The 21,851-nt window shown below is 39.6% G+C and overlaps 1 protein-coding gene and 1 pseudogene across 1 annotated transcript in view; both read right to left on the reverse strand.

The window, feature by feature from the left end:
- Window positions 1-17,082: 17,082 nt before the first annotated feature.
- On the reverse strand, window positions 17,083-18,084 carry LOC131750389 (ADP-ribosylation factor-like protein 6-interacting protein 6 pseudogene; annotated as a pseudogene).
- An 81-nt stretch (window positions 18,085-18,165) lies between these two features.
- PLA2R1 (phospholipase A2 receptor 1) overlaps window positions 18,166-21,851 on the reverse strand; it is a 126,058-nt gene continuing 122,372 nt past the window's right edge. Inside the window, exon 29 of the mRNA XM_067026160.1 lies at window positions 18,166-20,601. Within this exon, the coding sequence (XP_066882261.1) occupies window positions 20,591-20,601 (11 nt within the window). The 3' untranslated portion in view covers window positions 18,166-20,590. The remainder of the gene's footprint in view (window positions 20,602-21,851) is intronic.

The following is a 21,851-nucleotide window of genomic DNA, read 5'->3' on the forward strand; positions in this document are numbered from 1 at the left end:
ATGATCTCGGTAACTCTAGCATGATAAACTAATGATGGAAATTATTTTTTCATTTTAATTTTACATTGTGGATGGAGCTATTGGCCTTTAACATAACCTAGTTTCTATTGCAGCCAGGGCCTAAATTAGAATAGTAACAGTGGAGAAGGAGAGCAGGTGACATATTCCAGAGCTATTTGGAAGGTTTGGTAACTGAAAGTGGAAAGTGGGAGTTGAAAGAATAAATTCCAAGCTTCTAAAGTGGGCAACTCAAATGATGGTACCATTTGCTGTCATAAGGGAGACTGGAGAGGGGGAGGTTTTATGGGAAAGACAAATTCTGTTTTAGATTTGGTGAACTTGAGGTATTCATGGTATGGATGTGGAGAAATTCACTGAGTCTGGAATGCAGGAGGGATATGTGTTGGAGACAGAGATTTGAGAGTCATCAGATGAAGTTATAGGACTGTCTAAACAATGAAAGAATTCTAGGGAATACTAACATGGAGGGGAAAAGAAGGAGGAAGGGGAAAGAGGAGGCATGAAGACAGTCAGAAAGAAAAGGTGGAGGAAGAAAACCATGAAACTATTACTTATTGGAGATGGTTTAAATCAGTGGTCTCTGAACTTTAAAAATTGTGTATCCAATCGATAGCTTTTTTGAACAATACCCATATATGTATATTTACTTATGAATTATATACATATAACATTATCAATCCATAAGTAACTATTAGTAAAACTTAATTTCTCTACATTTTAGATATAAACTAAATATATTTTATTTAGTAAAAGATGTTTATTTTTCCAATTTTATGTCTGTCCATCAGGGAGCTGAAATGACATCACTGTCCACACATATATGAATTTAGTCACAAGGAATCATACCACCATTATTTGTAAGTTTAAATAAATGTATAAGTTTACATAAAGCTAAAAGAGTTCTTGTAAGAAATATTAACTAAACGTGTAAATGACAAGAAAGCTGTATCACATTTAATTGGCATGGTTTTTCCTTCTTACTGATACATAAAATAATGGTGCCTGTTACAATCAATGGAAGTTGCAAGATTTTCTTTTCCCACCCAAGTGAATCATCTTGTATGCCCCACTTTGGAGACTGGGTTTTAATTAAGAGAGAGGGGTCCACAGTGTGGAATACCTTGAAGAAATTAAATAAAATGCTGTCTTCTAATAAATGGAAAAATGTTTATCACCTTTAACAACTCGGTCACTGGGGGCCTTGATGGGGGCAGTGTCAATACTAGAAGAGGTGGCAGCCAGATCATGGAGGTTCAAGGCGTAAGCAGTAACAGGTTACATTTAATATACACTCACTGCATGCCAAACTGTGCTAACTAAGCACTTTTCATATAACTCTGAGAAGTTGATTACCCCTGATTTAAGGTAATAATCAGAGACTTTCAGAGTTTAAGTGACTTGCCCTAGGTCATACAGCTAAGAAATAGGTCCTAGCAAAATTTGAACCCATGAGATCTGCGAGGTGGAAGAGGAGAACCATTGTTTTCCAGCTGTAGGTATGCACAAGTGCATGAGCATCCATGGATGGCAGACATCTGGGCAGACATGCCAAGATTTCCAGGCTTCCTCCTGAGAATCACCTACTTTGCTGCTGCAGAGGGCTGAGATCCTCAATAGTGGTTTCTACAATGTATGCATTTCTAAATTCCTTGAATTTCAACAGTGGCTTCTCTGACCTTTGCTCTGACCTTTTCCCTGGACCTTCTAGAGACCGAGTAATCCTCTAATTTTCTGTGTTAAATCCCCTTTAACTTGATGTGTTTAGAGAGCTTTTTGTTTCCCTGACATAGCCTTGGCTAATGGATCCCCCCAATTCTTCATTTAAGCTGGATTATGAGCTTTTCCACATCAGTATTGGTCAGGATTATCATATCTGTCAGGATTCTTAGTTGCAAGCAAGATAAAGAAAATATAGCCGATTTAAAAAGAAAAGAAATTTGTTGAATGGATTCAGAGAGCGTGTGGAATTTCTGGGAGGGCTGGAAAACCAGGCTCTGAAAATGAATCTAGGCAGTAGATGGGAAACCATGGATAAAATCATGTCACAGAGCCACCGCAGTGACATCCACTGTTACAATCAGTGGTGGGTGTGTGCCTAATTGATGAATCTAACCCATGCCCCTCTGTCCTGGACTTAGAGGTGACAGGGCAATTGAGGATCTGACCTTTCAGCTTTTAGAGTGATAGCTCTCTGCCTCCTAATTCAGAGGAACCTCAGACAAGAGATTCAAATGCTGGGAAGCCTCATAATTGATGCATATCTTCTCTAACATCCAATTTGTGTGTGTGTGCTCTTGTTTATACCTTTTGTTTTCTCTGGCAAACCCTCCAAATGCTCATCATCCCCACTGTGTGTATTTATCCTTTAAGATCCAGCTTCCTCCTGGAAACCTTTCCAGCTGCAAGTGCCTGCTTCCTGCCCTGAACTCCTATAGCAATTTATATCTTGTTTGACCTTATTAAATTCTAATTTGGTTTTACTGATATCTTCAGTTAAAAATGTTAAAGTTATAGCACATTTAAGGTTGAATGAACATTACAGGTTGTCTAATGTGGCTAGCTCATAAGCTCATTGAGGTCATGGCTTGCCTTACCCAAATTTGTAAACCCCCAGTTCCCAGCACAGTACTTGCTTATAGTAGACACATCATAAATATTAGTTACATTGAATTAAAGGAACCATACCAAGATTTGCTTGTCCCCATTTCCATTCTCTCTTCCAGCCACCACCTTCCACCACCACTTGCTGGTATTTATCTCAACCCTTCCTACATCCTCTAGGATCTTATTTCACCCCTTTTCTTCTTCTGGAATTGTCATCACCTTCTACAGATTCCTGCCCAGTGGCCTGAAATATGCTCAAATGTCCCTCGTTCTAAAATAACCATTCTTGGCTATCTTTCTTTCTACTCCTACACTTAAAAAAAAAAGTTTATATACAGCCTCCATTGTTGTCGCTCCTCTCAGCGGCTCGTTTCTTTTTCTTAAAGTCTGGCTTGTTTCCTCTTGAAGCTGCCAGAGACCGCAATGGGCTGATCCAGGAACCATTTGCCTGTATCCTCTTTGACTTCTTGGTTGTTTGCCTCTAGTGATCACGTGACCACTGCTCTTCTCTCCACAGAGACTTGCACACCTGATTCCTCTGCAGCCTTTCTTGCCCCTTCACTGCCCTCTTCTTCCCCTCCCCCACCCCGTCTGCTAGCCCGGTTGACTGCACCTTGCCAGTCAGAGGCTTCTGCCCAAGACTGTCAGAATGTTTTCTGCAGGTGGAGATAGCACTAAAGTCTCTGCGGGGCGTGTCCTGCAGGCAGCACTGTGGTCCTTTTCTCACCAAACCGTTTCCTTGGCCTGTGTGAGCTTGTTTCTCCTCACAGCTGCTGGCCTCATTTGGTCATTGTTTTCTGGGCCTGGTTTTCCCCACCCTCTAAGCCCATGTCCTATCGATACCCTCCTCTTCTGCTTAGGTGAGCCAGAGTTGGGTTCTTTGGTTTGCTCCCAAGACCCCTGGCTAGTACATTTTCTTTTCTTCCTCTTTCTGACCCTTAAGTGAAGGTATTCCTCCCAGCTCCTTCCTTGCCTGGTTTTTTTTCACCATCCACACTTTTTGTTTTAGCACTGGCAAGCTCACCTATTTCCCAGATATCGGTTACCAGCTTTATGTTGATTTTTCCCAAAACTGTTTCCAGCTTCCACCTCTCTCCTGAGCTCTAATCTAATCTCATGTTTCCATATGCACACCCACTACCTGTCCTGATGCACCCAAACCAGTAAGACTAAAATTCAGACTCACCAATTTCCATCTCGCTAGTAAACCGATCTCTCCAAATTTATTTTTCTTGCTGAACACCCAGACTTTGGATTTTTCTTTCTATGGTGTCCCTCACATCCCCCAATAGTACCAAGTCCTTTTGATTTTTTTCTGGACCAATACCTCGCAAATCTTTTCTTTCCAGGACTTCCCCGGAAGTCCAGTGCTTAAGACTGTGCCTTCCAACGCAGGAGGCACGGGTTTGATTCATGGTTGGGGAGCTAAGATCCCACATGCTGTGGGGTGTGGCCAAAAACTTAAAAAAAACAATCCTTTCTTTCCCTCATACTGTCATTACCTTGTTGTTGCCTGGACAATTTTCATATGCTCCCCACTGAGCTCCTACCTCTAGTTGTCCCTCCAAATTAATCTGACACATGTGGTCAGATTAAATTTCCTAAAACACAGTTCTGGGCACAGCACCATCTCTCCTGCCCTTTCGTGCATCTTCTGTGCTGCAGTCTAAAGCGAAAACTCTAAAACCTGACTCTCAAGCCATCCACGGTCAGATCCTAACCTACTTCACCCTTCTTTATCCTATAGGTAGGATTTTAAAAAACACTTTATGACCCATAATCATGTTCCATACTCTCCCACTCTCAGGTCTTTGCTTAGGGTGTTTTCTTTACATGGAGTCTCTTTCTCTGTACTCAACCCAAGAGTCAACTTAAGTGCCAAACCAAATGCCATCTCCTCCATGAAGTCCTCCTTCTGTATATTATTTATTTGTACTATTCTACAATTTTTAAAGTACCCATTTTGTCTCCTCAAAGATAGGGATTGGACTTGGCAAATTGTTATTTTGGTTGAATACAGTAACTCCATCAATTTATTTTAATTGAATTGAATATGCTTCTGATAGCAACTTCTTTTTTTTTCCACTCCATGGTTATCCTCACTTCTCAGTTTAATTGAATTTCAAATGGATAAATGTGTGGGAAAAAGGGAATGCTCCATATGTGATCTGCTGTAGGTGAGGATGACCCAACATTTTTAAGATAATGATAATTTAATTGTTGTTATAGCTAGGATACTTAAATGCAAAAAAGTGAACCCACTCTAGCTTAAGCAGAAAAGTAACTTATGAAAGTATATTAGGTAGCTCACAGAATCGTTGAGAGGGTCCGAGACTACACATTTATAGCAACTACATAGATGTAAATATAAATACATTTTGGGCTCTTCTGTATAAATAATCTTCTGAGAACATTGTTTTTATTGTTGACACTTAGCTGTAGGTTTCTAAGACATACTTGAAATCCAATTTGTTCCCTTGAGCACTTTTTTATGAATCTGGCAGCATAACAAAACTTTCTTTTGGAGGCCCAGAATAAAAAAAATGTTGTGAAAAAATTTATTTTTTTCTTTAACCTTAGAGGCTTCCTATTTCTTTGATGAGAGATTTTATTCGGAAAGGGACTGTTATGATCTGATTGACAATGATCTCGGCTCCTCCAGACACTGACTGAAAAGTTTGGGGCAAATACCTAACACTTTCTGGCACTCCACTTCTCATTATAAGATGAGAATCATAACCATGTCACTTTCTTACTTTCCAGCACCAGGCACTTTTTCCTTTATTAGATATGACTGGTATTTTTTTAAAAGTATATTTTAGTGCTTGTCTCTCCTTTGGGTTCTAGAGTGGTTTTGTGTATATCGAACATTCACCAAATGTCCATCTCTGTTTTAACGCCAACCCACTGATTTGATGTGACCTTTGTGGTACGGGGAGGAAGGATGAAGGAGAGCTGGAGAAGTTTTGGAAGCTTCACTCCATAAATTAATACTTCTGCTTCAGCATAATTCTGGTATTTGATCAAACATAAAAAGCTTCGAGCTTTTAATGTCCTGCTGACACCAGTATCAACAAAGCATTGAAGTGGAAGCTTTCTGGCGGCTGATTAGAGGGAGATTTTATTTCACTGGCTTTAAGACTAAGCATACCTTTTAGTAGATTTTTCTCAAGGGTAAGGTACATCATGCATTATAAATCAAATTCAAGAGCTTTAATAAAGGACCCTTGGTAATTTGGTAATATATTATCACTATGTTTTGGAAAGGCGATAAATGACTGCTTTTTATAGTGTAATTTAAAATAATAATATGGATTACAGTTGTGTTCAGTCATGAAAGTATAATTTAACAGTTTGGGCTTATAATAACCTTTTTTCCCTTGACAGTGTCCACTCTAATTTTAGCCCAAGAATGGCTTACTTGGGAATGATTTACTGTGCTTGCTTTTAGAGTCTAGTAGGACTGAACATGTGTTTAATTGGAGTTTTATGTTGTTGTCTTGAAAAAGCTTCACACAAAAATGAAATTGAAAGCTGGAGGATAAAGACTGTCAAAGTGTGAGCTATTCCAATATCAAAAGCATGACCCAAGCTTGCTGTACCTATAGGGGCCCTCCAGGAAATGGGGAGCTCATGAGAAGTGGAACTGAAGAGAGTTTAATGAAGGAACTATTTATAAAGGTGTGGGAAGGTGCCAGGGAGCAACAAAGGACAGTGAAGCACCCAGGAATTCCTGCAGTAGGAGACTTTACCACCCCAGGCCTGAAGAGATAAGTGGTTTTGCTGTTCCTGGATCTGGAAAAGGCTGTGGGACAGGGGCAGGATATGGGTGCTGTGGCCTCAGTAGAAGAATGTGGTCACTGTTCGATTGCATTTAGGCAAAGAGGGAGTCAGGGAGATTAAAATCCCCAATTGTTTTCCCCCACCTTTGAAATCTCTTTGCAGAGTCTCCCAATGGGTGGACCCAAAGACAGCTGGAAGGCAAGGAAGTCCAAGTGATATAGTCTGAGTCACAGAGCAAGGTGAAGGCAGGTGGGTCATGGATTTGGAGGACTATCCAGCACACATGCCAGACTGCAAGTGAGGAAACGTGAACAAAACTGATGCTAAGAGACTTTGCATTTTTATCTGATATGTATGTGACCAATTAGAACCTAAACTCAATGATCTTCTAGTTCCCATTTTTTCTGCTTTCTAGCCATTACACATAAAACAGTCTCTTTCAAAGTTCTCTTTTTCCTGAGGTTATGTGACATTCAGAGCTGTTTGTTTTGTATCTTTAATCAAGTTGGAATGCAATGCACTAGCTTTTTTTTTTTTTTTTTTTTTTTTGCGGTATACGGGCCTCTCACTGCTGTGGCCTCTCCCGTTGCGGAGCACAGGCTCCGGACGCACAGGCCTGGCGGCCATGGCTCACGGGCTTAGTTGCTCCGCGGCATGTGGGATCTTCCCGGACCAGGGCACGAACCCGTGTCTCCTGCATCGGCAGGCGGATTCTCAACCACTGCGCCACCAGGGAAGCCCTGCACTAGCTTTTAACAAGAATATGTTGGTCTCTAGGAACACAGAACAAAACAGAAACCAACCTAATTCCTGCTACTATCCAGGACTGCAGGAGGAAATCTTGCTATTCATAAGATCCATCAAAAAAAAGCAGATGGGGGGGCTTCCCTGGTGGCGCGGTGGTTGAGAGTCCGCCTGCTGATGCAGGGATCACGGGTTCGTGCCCTGGTTCGGGAGGATCCCACATGCCGCGGAGCGGCTGGGCCCGTGAGCCATGGCCGCTGAGCCTGCGCGTCCGGAGCCTGTGTTCCGCAATGGGAGAGGCCACAACAGTGAGAGGCCCGTGTACCACACACACACACAAAAAAAGCAGATGGGTAACCTTGATTTTAATTGTTCGTCAGGTATTCTGTAGATCTCCTCTGGGCTTCCTGAATCCCCCTCCTGTATCTCCTTCCTTCAACTCCCCACTTTCAGAGCTCTACCTGGGGCTTCTTCCCTGCTCCACAGACCTGTCTGGATTCCAAAGCAGAACTGCAACTATGTCTCACCTTCCCAGGTATCTGAGTTAGCTGAGAAGCCTATATGCCCTTCTCTGACTTTATAGCCCAGCCTCTTTCATTGTCCTTGGTCTACCATCCCCCCCCCGACTCCTCTGAACCTCCACTTTTCTTACAGTGCTCTGGGGTCAGCCAAACTGCAGGCAACACAGACTACTGATGAGAGCTTGGAACTGGGAATCATGAGATAGGTTCTAATTCCAACTTTGGCACAAATTAGCCATGTATCATTCATTGGTTAAATCAAAGAATATTTTGAAGCCTTGTTTTTGTTATCTGGAAAACAGGGTGCATGAAACATATCTGTGATCACTTAAATACTACCATGAAATCAATAGAATGAGAGTTGGTAGAAGAAACCTAGTTGTCTTCACAGGAAATGGAGGCTAAGTGGAGATGGGATGGACCTTGAAGATCACAACTGTGTCCCAGGATCTGGTTTTTAGTTTTAAGCCACAGAAACTCACCCTAGTCACTCTGGGACTACGAGACGTCATGACTTGACTCACCCTAACTAAACACCCAGAAAATCTGGGGTAGAGATTTTTATGCCAATTTATGATTGTTCTGCCATCCAAGTAATCACGGTACCGTTGTTCTTCAGTCACTGTACCAACATAAGTTCCTTGCATCTAGATCCCCTTTCCAATGAGATTACCCACCCTTGGGCACCTCCTACTGAAACATTCTAGAGCCATCACTGCCCCAAAAAAACCACACAGGAGACTGAAGTAGCTATCACAATGCCATTGTATTAATTAACAATGAGATGTTTAAGATGAGTACTTATACAATCAGCACCCTTTCACAAGCTGCATGGGCAATTTAATCACAGTCTCAAGCTATTTCCTTTACCATAGGCAACCCCTCTCCTAAGAGCCTAATATACTCAAAGTCTGGGAAGTCAGACATTCTCACAACACTAGGCAGATCTACACTAAGGAGATTTTTGTTGGGCATGGAAATAGAACCAAGATAGTTATGCTTACACCACAAGGTAAAATGGTTTAACAATACATCCATCTCACCCAGGGATGTCTTTGGAATGCTAAAATACACTCTGCCCAATATCCAATTCCCCTTGCCCCCAACACTGTCGAGGAGGTCTGTCTCTGAGCCTGCTTCCATGGAGCAGTGATTCCCCTCCCCACCCCTTTCCTCAGCACCTTCTTGCTTTCTTTCCTCGGACATGTTTAATCAAGTTGAAATCTAGATGGTGGACAGGTGGCCTGGGGAGCTATTTTCTCCCTTTTAGATGACTTGCTTATTTATGTTCAGATCCATTCTGTGTGGATTTCAGAGTTAAGTTCTGAGGGAAACTCTCACTTCCTGTGTTTGGAGTCAATCTCAAACTCTAACAGCTGAAGAAGAAGCTGAAGACTTCACTGCCTTGGTGGGCTAGCCAAGCCCTCTATAAAATATGCTGTTAAAATGAAGGCAAGGCTGGAGACTGGTTCCAGATGGCAGAGTAGAAGGACGTGCCCACATTCCCTCTTGTGAGAGCACCAAAATCACAACTAACTGCTGAACAATCATTGACAGGAAGACACTGGAACTCACCAAAAAAGATACCCCACATCCAAAGACAAAGGAGAAGCCACAATGAGATGCTAGGAGGGGTGCAATCATAATAAAATCAAATCCCATAACTGCTGGGTGGTGAGCCACAAACTGGAGAACACTTATACCACAGAAGTCCACCCACTGGAGTGAAGGCTCTGAGCCCATGTCAGGCTTCCTAACCTGGGGGTCCAGCAACGGGAGGAGGAATTCCTAGAGAATCAGACTTTGAAGACTAGTGGGATTTGATTGCAGGACTTTGACAGGACTGCGGGAAACAGAGACTCCACTCTTGGAGAGCACACACAAAGTAGTGTGCGGATTGGGACTCAGGGGAAGGAGCAGTGACCCCATAGGGGACTGAACCAGACCTACCTGCTAGTGTTGGAGGGTCTCCTGCAGAGATGGGGATGGCTGTGTCTCACCGTGGGGATAAAGACATTGGCAGCAGAAGTTTTGGGAAGTACTCCTTGGTGTGAGCCCTCCCAGAGTCCACCATTAGCCCCACCAAAGAGCCAGGTAGTCTCCAGTGTTGGGTTGCCTCTGGCCAAACAACCAACAGGGAGGGAACCCAGACCCACCCATCAGCAGACAAACAGATTAAAGTTTTACTGAGCTCTGCCCACCAGAGTAACACTCAGCTCTACCCACCACCAGTCCCTCCCATCAGGAAACTTGCACAAGCCTCTTAGATAGCCTCATCCACCAGAGGGAAGACAGCAGAAGCATGAAGAACTACAATCCTGCAGCCTGTGGAACAAAAACCACATTCACAAAAAGATACACAAGATGAAAAGGCAGAGGGCTATGTACCAGGTGAAGGAACGAAATAAAACCCCAGAAAAACAACTGAATAAAGTGGAGATAGGCAACCTTCCAGAAAAACAATTCAGAATAATAATAGTGAAGATGACCCAGGACCTTGGAAAAAGCATGGAGGCAAAGATCGAGAAGATGCAAGAAATGCTTAACAAAGACCTAGAAGAATTAAAGAACAAACACCTAGAAGAACTAAAAAACAAACAGGGATGAACAATACAATAACTGAAATGAAAACTACACTAGAAGGAATCAACAGCAGAATAACTGAGGCAGAAGAACGGATAAGTGACCTGGAAGACAGAATGGTGGAATTCACTGCCATGGAAGAGAATAAAGACATGAAAAGAAATGAAGACAGCCTAAGAGACTTCTGAGACAACATTAAATGCAACAACAATTGCATTATAGGGGTCCCAGAGGAGAAGAGAGAGAAAGGACCTGAGAAAATATTTGAAGAGATTATAGTCGAAAACGTCCCTATCGTGGGAAAGGAAATACCCACCCAAGTCAAGGAAGCACAGAGAGTCTGATACAGGATAAACCAAAGGATAAACACACGAAGACACATAGTAATCAAATTGGCAAAAATTAAAGACAAAGAAAAATAATTGAAAGCAGCAAGGGAAAAACAACACATACAAGGAAACTCCCATAAGGTTAACAGCTGATTTCTCAGCAGAAACTCTACAAGCCAGAAAGGAGTGGCATGATATACTTAAAGTGATGAAAGGGAAGAACCTACAACCAAGATTACTCTACCCAGCAAGGATCTCATTCAGATTCGATGGAGAAATCAAAAGCTTTACAGATAAGCAAAACCTAATAGAATTCAGCACCACCAAACCAGCTCTACAGCAAATGCTAAAGGAACTTCTCTAAGTGGGAAATACAAGAGAAGAAAAGGACCTACAAAAACAAACACATAACAATTAAGAAAATGGTAATACATATTGATAATTACCTTAAACATGAATGGATTAAATGCTCCAACCAAAGGACACAGGCTTGCTGAATGGATACAAAAACAAGACCCATATATATGCTGTCTACAAGAGACCCACTTCAGACCTAGGGACACATACAGACTGAAAGTGAGGGATGGAAAAAGATATTCCATGCAAATAGAAATCAGAAGAAAGCTGGAGTAGCAATACTCATATCAGATAAAATAGACTTTAAAATAAAGAATTTTACAAGAGACAAGGAAGGACATTACATAATGATCAAGGGATCAATCCGGGAAGAAGATATAACAATTATAAATATATATGCACCCAACATAGGAGCACCTCAATACATAAGGCAACTGCTAACAGCGATAAAAGAGGAAATCGACAGTAACACAATGATAGTGGGGGATCTTAACACCTCACTTACACCAATGGACAGATCATCCAAAATGAAAATTAATGAGGAAACACAAGCTTTAAATGACCCAATAGACCAGATAGATTTAATTGATATTTATAGCACATTCCATCCAAAACCAGCAGATTACACTTTCTTCTCAAGTGCACACAGAACATTCTCCAGCATAGATCACATTTTGGGTCACAAATCAAGCCTCAATAAATTTAAGAAAATTGAAATCATATCAAGCATCTTTTCTGACCACAATGCTATGAGATTAGAAATCAGTTACAGGGAAAAAAAGTAAAAAAACACAAACACATGGCAGCTAAACAATATGTTACTAAATAACCAAGTGATCACTGAAGAAATCAAAGAGGAAATTAAAAAACTCCTATTGACAAATTACAATGAAAACACGATGATCCAAAACCTATGGGATGCAACAAAAACAGTTTGAAGAAGGAAGTTTATAGCAATACAAGCCTACCTCAAGAAACAAGAAAAATCTCAAATAAATAATCTAACCCTACACCTAAAGGAACTAGAGAAAGAACAAGCAAAACCCAAAGTCAGTAGAAGGAAAAAATCATAAAGATCAGAGCAGAAATAAATGAAATAGAAACAAAGAAAACAATAGCAAAGATCAAAAAAACTAGAAGCTGATTCTCTGAGAAGATAAACAAAATAGATAAACCATTACCCAGACTCATCAAGAAAAAGAGGGAGAGGACTCAAATCAATAAAATTAGAAATGAAAAAGAAGTTAGAACAGACACCACAGAAATACAAAGCATCCTAAGAGACTACTACAAGCAACTCTATACCAATAAAATGGACAATCTGGAAGAAATGGTCAAATTCTTAGAAAGGTATAACCTTCCAAGACTGAACCAGGAAGAAATAGAAAATATGCCAATCACAAGCACTGAAATTGAAACTGTGATTAAAAATCTTCCAACAAACAAAGTCCAGCATGAGATGGCTTCACAGGTGAATTCTTTCAAACATTTAGATAAGAGCTAACACCATCCTTCTCAAACTTCCAGAAAATTGCAGAGGAAGGAAAACTCCCAAACTCATTCTGAGGCCACCATCACCCTGATTCCAAAACCAGACAAAGATACTACAAAGAAAGAAAATTACAGACCAATATCACTAATGAATATAGATGCAAAAATCCTCAACAAAATACTACCAAACAGAATCCAACAGCACATTAAACGGATCATACACCATGATCAGGTGGGATTTATCCCAGGGATTCAAGAATTCTTCAATATAGGCAAATCAGTCAATATGATACACCATATTAACAAATTGAAGAATAAAAACCATATGATCATCTTAATAGATGCAGAAAAAGCTTTTGACAAAATTCAACACCAATTTATGATAAAAACTCTCCAGAAAGTGGGCATACAGGGAACCTACCTCAAGATAATAAAGGCCATATATGAAAAACCCACAGCAAACATCATTCTCAATGGTGAAAATTGAAAGCATTTCCTCTAAGATTAGGAAAAAGACAAGGATCCACTCTTACCACTATTATTCAACATAGTTTTGGAAGTCCTAGCCCTGGCAATCAGAGAAGAGAAAGAAATAAAAGGAATACAAATTGGAAAACAAGCAGTAAAACTGTCACCTTTTGCAGATGACATGATACTATACATAGAGAATCCTAAAGATGCCACCAGAAAACTACTAGAGCTAATCAATGAATTTGGTAAAGTAGCAGGATACAAAATTAATGCACAGAAATCTCTTGCATTCCTCTACACTAATGACAAAAAATCTGAAAGAGAAATTAAGGAAACACTCCCATTTACCACTGCAACAGAAAGAATAAAATACCTAGGAATAAACCTCCATAAAAAGACAAAAGACCTGTATGCAGAAAACTGTAAGACACTGATGAAAGAAATCAAAGATGAGGCAAACAGATGGAGAGATATACCATGTTGTTGGATTGGAAGAATCAATATTGTGAAAATGACTATACTACCCAAAGCAATCTACAGATTCAATGCAATCCTTATCAAATTACCAGTGGCCTTTTTTACAGAACTAGAACAAAAAATCTTAAAATTTGTGTGGAGACACGTAAGATCCCGAATAGCCAAAGCAGTCCTGAGGGAAAAAAACGGAGTTGGAGGAATCAGACTCCCTGACTTCAGACTATACTATAAAGCTACTGTAATCAAGACAATATGGTGCTGGCACAAAAACAGAAATATAGATCAATGGAACAGAATAGAAAGCCCAGAGATAAACCCAACCACCTATGGTCAACTAATCTATGACAAAGGAGGCAAGGATATATAATGGAGAAAAAACAGTCTCTTCAATAAGTGGTGCTGGGAAAACTGGACAGCTACATGTAAAAGAATGAAATTAGAACACTCCCTAACACCATACACAAAAATAAACTCAAAATGGATTAGAAACCTAAATGTATGACTGCACTATAAAACTCTTAGAGGAAAGTGTAGGAAGAACACTCTGACATAAATCACAGCAAGGTCTTTTTTGACCCACCTCTTAGAGTAATGGAAATAAAAACAAAAATAAACAAATGGGACCTAATGAAAGTTCAAAGCTTTTGCAAAGCAAAGGAAACTACAAACAAGATGAAAAGAAAACCCTCAAAATGGGAGAAAATGTTGGCAAATGAATCAACGGACAAAGGATTAATCTCCAAAATATATAAACAGCTGATGCAGCTCAATATTAAAAAAACAAGCAGCCCAATACAAAAATGGGCAGAAGACCTAAATAGACATTTCTCCAAAGAAGACATACAGATGGCCAAGAAGCACATGAAAAGCTGCTCAACATCACTAATTATTAGAGAAATGCAAATCAAAACTACAATGAGGTATCACCTCACACCAGTCAGAATGGCTATCATCAAAAAGTCTACAAACAAGAAATGCTAAAGAGGGTGTGGAGAAAAGGGAACCCTCTTGCACGGTTGGTGGGAATGTAAATTGATACAGCCACTATGGAGAACAGTATGGAGGTTCCTTAAAAAACAAAAAATAGAACTACCATATGACCCAGCAATCCCACTACTGGGCATATACCCAGGGAAAACCATAACTCAAAAAGACACATGCACCCCAGTGTTCATTGCAGCACTATTTACAATAGCTAGGTCATGGCCGCAACCTAAATGCCCATCAAAAGATGAATGGATAAACAAGATGTGGTACATATACACAATGGAATATCACTCAACCATAAAAAGGAATGAAATTGGGTCATTTGTAGAGACGTGGTTGGATCTAGAGACTGTCATACAGAGTGAAGTAAGTCAGAAAGAGTAAAACAAATATCGTATATTAACGCATATGTATGGAACCTAGAAAAATAGTACATGTGAACCGGTTTGCAGGGCAGAAATAAAAACACAGATGTAGATAACAAACGTATGGACACCAAGCGGGGGAAATGGTGAAGGTGGTGGTGGTGGTGGTGTGATGAATTGAGAGATTGGGATTGACATGTATACACTAATATGTATAAAACGGATAACTAATAAGAACCTGCTGTATAAAAAATAAGTAAAATAAAATTCAAAGAAATAAAAAATAAAACAGGCACTACATTGTAAGGTGCTCTCTGAGAGCACCTGCTTAATAAATGTGACATTCCAGAGAGTAAAAAAAAAAAAAAAATGAGGGCAAGGCTGTGTTCTCACCAATTCTCTCATATACATGGTTAATGTGATTGGTTGTATCTGTTCCCAAATCCATTTATGCCAGTTGTACTAGGTATTGTAGTTTTATAGTTTAATTAAATTTTGAAGCAAAATATGAGTATAAAAAGAGAATTCTTTTATGAAAACTAAAAGCTTTGCAAAGACTCAATAAAGGCGAATAGCTAAAAATTCTGTTGTTGAGCAAGACAATTATAAATATTGGGGAAAATTATAAAAAATTAGGGCTTTGCACTCAGATTCGCTTACAGGTATCTTTAAATTTTCACTCCACTAAAGATTATGAAGCCAGTGATTTTGAAGAAAACCTTATGGATGTGCTTTATGCACGAAACCAACAGGAAGCCATACTGAAATGAATAATACTGTCCCTATACCAAGACATTTGTGGATAAGTGTATATTTATGTGTTCTAATGAAAAATGTCTATGCTACCTATGCATCTATCACTTTTTATGACTCCTTGCTGTAACTGATATTTTTGATTCCCTAACTAGAGATCCCAACTGAGTCAGATAAGAGTGCTTCAAATGCAGTATGAGTAATGATAATAACTACAGGATAATTATAGGGGCTACCACCCATGGAACTACATTTTTTTTTAAATTTTTTAAAATTTATTATTATTTTTTTTTTCGTTATGAAGTCACTTTATTATTTTTATTTTTTGAAACATTATTAAATCATTTATTCAGTAACAACAATCAGCAGATAACAGGAACACACTGCAGATACTCTTTTCCCATTTGGCCTGAATAAGCAGTTTTGCTACACAATGCTATCCTAATGTAGGTTTTTCTGTGGCCAGGGAAAACAGTATTTAAAATAGTCCATCTTTCTAAAATTGAAGTGACTATTCTAAACAGGTATTTAGAAAGGAAGTGGGAACAATTAAGGCTTAATTACTATGAAAAACAAAACAGCACAATTACAAAAGAACACTTAAATAGGAAAATAAGGAAACTATACATTAAAAAATTATACATGTACACACTGTATCAAAATACCTTTTCTATTTTAGTAACCAAATTTTGGAGATTAAAAACAAACTAGTTCAAGCATTTCTAAAGAGAAAAACTTCAGCTTTATATTTATTAAAAACAAGATAATATCAGTTTTGTTGAAGTAATCATATATGCACCATGATAAATATTTGGAATTGTGAAAATGGAAATAGTGAATAGCTTTGAATTTCCTGAATATTTTCATGGCTTAAATAATTAAACTTTTTTCAGTTTTTTTTGTTGTTTTCTTAAAAAATAAGCTTACTTAGTTTTAAACTCAGGCCAGTGAGCTTTTCTTAAAAGACAAAATACTTGTTAAAAATGGTAGGTATTAAGGTTTGCACGAGCTAAAAAATAACATTTACATTTGCCTAGATGTAACAACTTAAAAACATACAAATTCAAGATACAGTAGGAAAATATGTAAAAGTACACATAAAGAACCATAGCCCATTAAAAATATAAATGCACCTTCTATATATCAAAAACTAAATATTCTGATTTAAAAGTAGCTTCTGTAAAATGTCAAAGTAGTAGGCATTGTTTGCTTTCCTAATATAATGAATAATAAGAAATATTTCTATCTCAAACAGTACTATCAGTATTTCTTAGCAAAAATGTAGTATATACATATACAGGGAAAGGCAGGCATTGATATGGGATGTTCTGCATCCAAGTTTTCGAGTTTGAGTTCCATTAAAATATTTTCTCCAACTTATAAGGACAATGCACACAAAAGTAAAAAGATGAGGTAAACATCTTACACTTTTAAGCATTACTTGAAACTTAATACTTAGATATTCCCAATGCCTAGGCTCTAGAACGATGCTTAAAAAGTCCTCCATAATGATGATGATATGACACGTATCTGAACCACATAATGAGCAGCAGGTTTCTTGGTCTTCTGAGTAGGCGATGATGTTCTTCCCTGTTATTACAAAGCAATCATGACTAAGTTTTGTCAAGAATATTGCTTCAGTGTGGGTTTACATGAGACACCAAGCTACAGTAAGAGCAGCTACAATGCCATTCAAAATTGCCATACTATAGGCCATCTGGAAAGAATGTCCAGTCAGTTTCTTGAACCTGACAGGTGAAAGAGGAGTAGGAGGAAACATTCTTGGTTCAAAAGAATCAAAATAAGTCACTGTCCAAGAAAAGCTGCAACAGGAGAACCCGGCAGCTAGGGATATTATAAGTAGAGTCCAGAATCCTAACAGTCCAGTGTGTACATCATCTTCGTTCTTCCAATTTTCAGCATGTAACTCTTTTACGATCAGGTAGATGATGGCGAGGAGGATGGCAAACAGCAGTGAACAGAGCACTGAGAGGACCTAGACTGGCCAGCGCCGGGCTTGGGCTCTGCCGCCCGCGTCCTCCGAGAAAATGCCATTGCGTTTATCGGGCGGGGCGGGAGACCCGTCCCCATCTGGCCGGAGTAGCGAGTCCTTTCTAGGTTCCCACGATGCCCCGGCCGAGATCTCGGCCCGCAGGTCACGGGCCACTCGGTTGCATCCCTCCTCCTCGTCGACTTCACCCTCACCCCAGCTGTCTCCGTGACCTGGGCGGGGGGTGAAGGTGGCAGGCCCCAACTGCCCCACCCCCTACGGACACAGTGGTCTTCCCTTCCCCGGGGGAAGTTGGTGGAGTTTTCTGAAGTCACTTTAAATGAACTTTCCACACAAAGTTGAGTTTGACAGTCAACCTCCAATATGATATTTGAATAGCTTTCTAGAATCTTAAATAGATCACTGAGGAACATTAGAAACCTAGTGTGAGCAAGCTAGGCTTTTACCTGGTGGAGAGAAGGAGGGACTATTGCACTATCCATTGGTACTTCTGCACTGTTTTCTCTTAATTTTCCCATAACATCACCCCCACCTCCTGTAGATTCTTCCACCCATAGTGCAGCTAACATCCATCCAGTTCCTCTCATATCTGCCGCCAGCCGCGGCGGGTCCTCAAAGTGCAGCAACAATCGATGAGAGGGGGTAGGGAACTGAACGCACCAAGATATGGGATCAGAAGGGCACAAGCAACTGATGGTTGCAAGGCAAGTTTAATAACAAAGCATAGCCGTACATATACCCCTAAAGCAGGGAATTTGCTTAGTCACCATCTTATCGGCATCAGCTGGTTAATTGGCTTCTTGGCTTAGTCACGCCTTATCAGCATCAGCTGGTTGATTGGCTTCTCGGCTTAGTCACGCCTTATCGGCATCAGCTGGTTGATTGGCTTCTCGGCTTCTCCCTCAAAGGCACCAATTTCCCCTCCAGGGTTGCTTTTCCTAGCTTTAGGGAACAACCATGGACTCCCAGTAACTGAGCAGGTCCCTGGAGCGATTTGGCCAAAGGCCATCTCCTTTTTTACGTTCATACCATAAAGTCCAGGATGCATACCAAGGAGAGTACAATCGGGCCCTGAGGCTTATGAGGGTCTTAATGGCGCCTTCCTCAGAGGGCAATGCTCGCCACATTTCCCCCTCTTTTATTTTTTAAAGCTTGATAATGGAATTTCAACCCATACACCTCCTGACGAAGAGCAGCGAGACGGCCAACAACAAAGCGTAATAAACAAGGTAAGGCAATTAACATCAACAATACACATGACCCCACGGTAATCAATCCTGTGAGTCCATTTTGAAACCAATGCATTGGGTTTAACCATTGAAGCTGATCCAAGAGTCCTTGAATTAATTGTTGGGGCCCATCTTCTTGTAGATGAACTTCTTGAATTGCTTGTATTTCCGCATTGTTTTTGTATGTCCAAACTAATGTGTCCATCAGTCCATACACTTAAAAAGTGCATTTTTACTTTGTTCCAATCCCAGTCAGTTTCATTATAAGTGTGTTGAGTCACACAAATCCAAGTATATTTAGCATGGCAAATCAAACCCATTTTCAATTTTAAAGCCATAATTTGGTCTCCTAAACCTATGAGAGCATTTTTTAACTCATCAACCTCAGTTTTTAGTTGAGTATCAATATGACTTTGTCATGCTAATGCAATACTGGTATTTTTAGACAATTGATTAACATAATGCGCTTGTTGTACAGTTTTACTTAATGCTAAACTGGCGGTAGCGGCTGTGGCTGTTAAAGCGGCTAAGGCTAATATGCTACATATTAATATTCCAATGAATCATTTAGGTCTTTTTAAAGCTTCAGATAATTCTAGCCAAGCTTGCATGCTAGTACTATGATACCATGGTTCAGAAATATTTACAGGCAGCATTACATAGGAAGGTTGTTTTAACATCATAACAGAAAAAGTTCCTTTCATAGGCAGAATGAAAGTACTAAAAATACAATTCTGACAAGTTATATTATATCCTAAGGAACCAGAAATAAACTCAATCTGTAAATCTCCTATTAGCAAGGCATATGAGGGTGTAACACAAGTAATAACCGGTTAAGAAGAATAAGACAATGCAAACTTCCCAAAATCCCAATGCTTATAAAAAACCAAACTATTATCAGTAACAGAAACTGAAGAAATTAGAATGGTACCATTATTATAATTTAAGGTGCACCAGATTTGAGAATTCAAAATCAGATTGGGGAAAATCAGAAGGAAAAAAGGAGGGAAACTTCAAACTTGTAACAGCTTTAACTAGCTTTAAACTATGGCCGGCCAGTAAAGTCCCTTGTCCTCCTACATATACTTCAACACAAAAATAGTATCTTTGACTTTGCAGCTTCTATTAGAGCTCCACTTTCAGCTTTATGATTAGACCCATCTTTGTTGCTGTAATTACCAGTCTCATTCTTTCCATTTTTGTTATTGTTGCCCTGTGAAATCATTTTTTCTAGAACAGCAAGAAGATGTAAAGCTTTCTCAGCTTGGTAGGTTAATATATACAGGTCTACGAGCAAAAAACACACTGCTTGGGCAAATTTTTCTTCAAAAGATTCTATGAGCTGATAAAGTTTTTCACCAACGGATATGGCTTCTGTATACTGTCGGACATGATACAGGATGACTGCTTGATTGTAATACAACATACTGTTTTCAACATCATCTAATCCATCCATTTCTTCCTGATTCTTCAACTGGTTAAGTGTCTGTCTTAAACTATCTGTTGTTGTCTGGTTACTTTTGAAAAACTCGGCTACTGCCGTATTCAAAATTATATTATAATCGTATTTGTTTATATCTTGTAGGCAGGCAAGATGTTGCAGACAGACATCATAATTTCCAGCTGTAAAAGCCTGGAAAGCACTGGTGGACAACTCCTTCTCTTGGTCAGTGATTTCAGGTCGCTTCTTGGATACTTCTTGTCCCATATTTTTTTACTTCTGACTATTGCCCCGAGTTACTATCAACTTTACTATGTGGCCACACTTTCACTCTTCACTCCGGGGATTCACCTACCGAGATTCAGATGTCCCTCTTGTCAGGTCCCTGTTCAGGCGCCACTTGCCGCCAGCCTCGGCGGGTCCTCAAAGTGGAACTACATTTTTAAACAAATTCAGTTTAGTATTAAAATGGAACAGGAAATTTACTTACTAATATGCAATTACAGATTATCTTCTAAAGCAAAAGATAAACAAATTGGTCTTCTTGTTCAATATCTCTCTTTTCTCTCTCTAAACTACCCTTGGGGAGTATAAATTGAGGTACCAACTCCAGGGAGTTTCTACTGAGTGCCAGTGTCACCAGGCTCTCTGATCCTTCCCTGTTGCCAGGAGGTGCTGCTTCACTCAGATGCACCCCTTGTTGGGCAGTGAGAAGAGAGACTGCTTTTCCATTGCACCTTTAGGTGTCACAGGGAGTGAAATGTGAATAAAACAATTTTGGGTCCAACCAGAGGAGCCCTTGCTTGAAGACTGCAAGTACTGATGCCTTGGGTAAACACTGCATCTGTTCAGGGATGCTCAATCTTGAATAAATTTCTCAGTCTCCACAGAATCAAATTTTTAATCAGGAATGCCAAAGCTTTTGGTGATACATGAGGTAACACCCCTGTTAAGTTCCCATTCCTCTCTAATCCTTTCAGTGAGTTTTTCCTGATTCTGCCTTCTGTTCTGGGTCTTCCCCTCTAACCAAACTCTATAGGGGTAAGACTCCTGCTGATTCCTACATCTTTTGAGTTGGGTTTCCAGCTCCTGCAAAGCTCCACTGTCTGAAAAAGTGAAGAGTAAAGTTTAAACAACCTCCTGGGGACATGACCTCATAAGTTGGGACTGAAGGAGCTCAGGTTAATGAATAAACTACCGAACAGAAACAATAATAAAGTCACAATTTCAGGGTTGGGGGAGGGGCAGAAAAATATGAATAAGTCCTTTAATAATTTGCCATATTAAATTCAGAATATTTGGAAAATACCCAGGATAATATATAATGCTTGAATTTAATGTAAATGAGAGACTTAGGAGAAGTGAGAAATGGAAAACGGCATTTTATATTAGTTTTAAAAATCAATTTCCATTATTAAATAGAAGTCTGGGAAAAAATTGAAAATGGCATAGATCAGGATGTCTTTTTTTTTTTCAAAAAAAAGGTATTGCTACTCATAATTACAAGAAAAGGATGACAATATTTTAAATGAGTAAACTTTGGCGCATCGTGCTCACTTCATGGTGTGAAGAAAACAGCACTTGAATGATTTTTTTCCCTTAATTTGTTCTAAATTACAGCAAAGTGCTCTGCAAGAAGCAAGTGCTTGTGTTAATTAACTCTGAGTAAAGAAGGTCACTGGTA

This window comes from Kogia breviceps, chromosome 2 (assembly GCF_026419965.1).
Source record: "Kogia breviceps isolate mKogBre1 chromosome 2, mKogBre1 haplotype 1, whole genome shotgun sequence".
NCBI lineage: Eukaryota > Metazoa > Chordata > Mammalia > Artiodactyla > Physeteridae > Kogia > Kogia breviceps.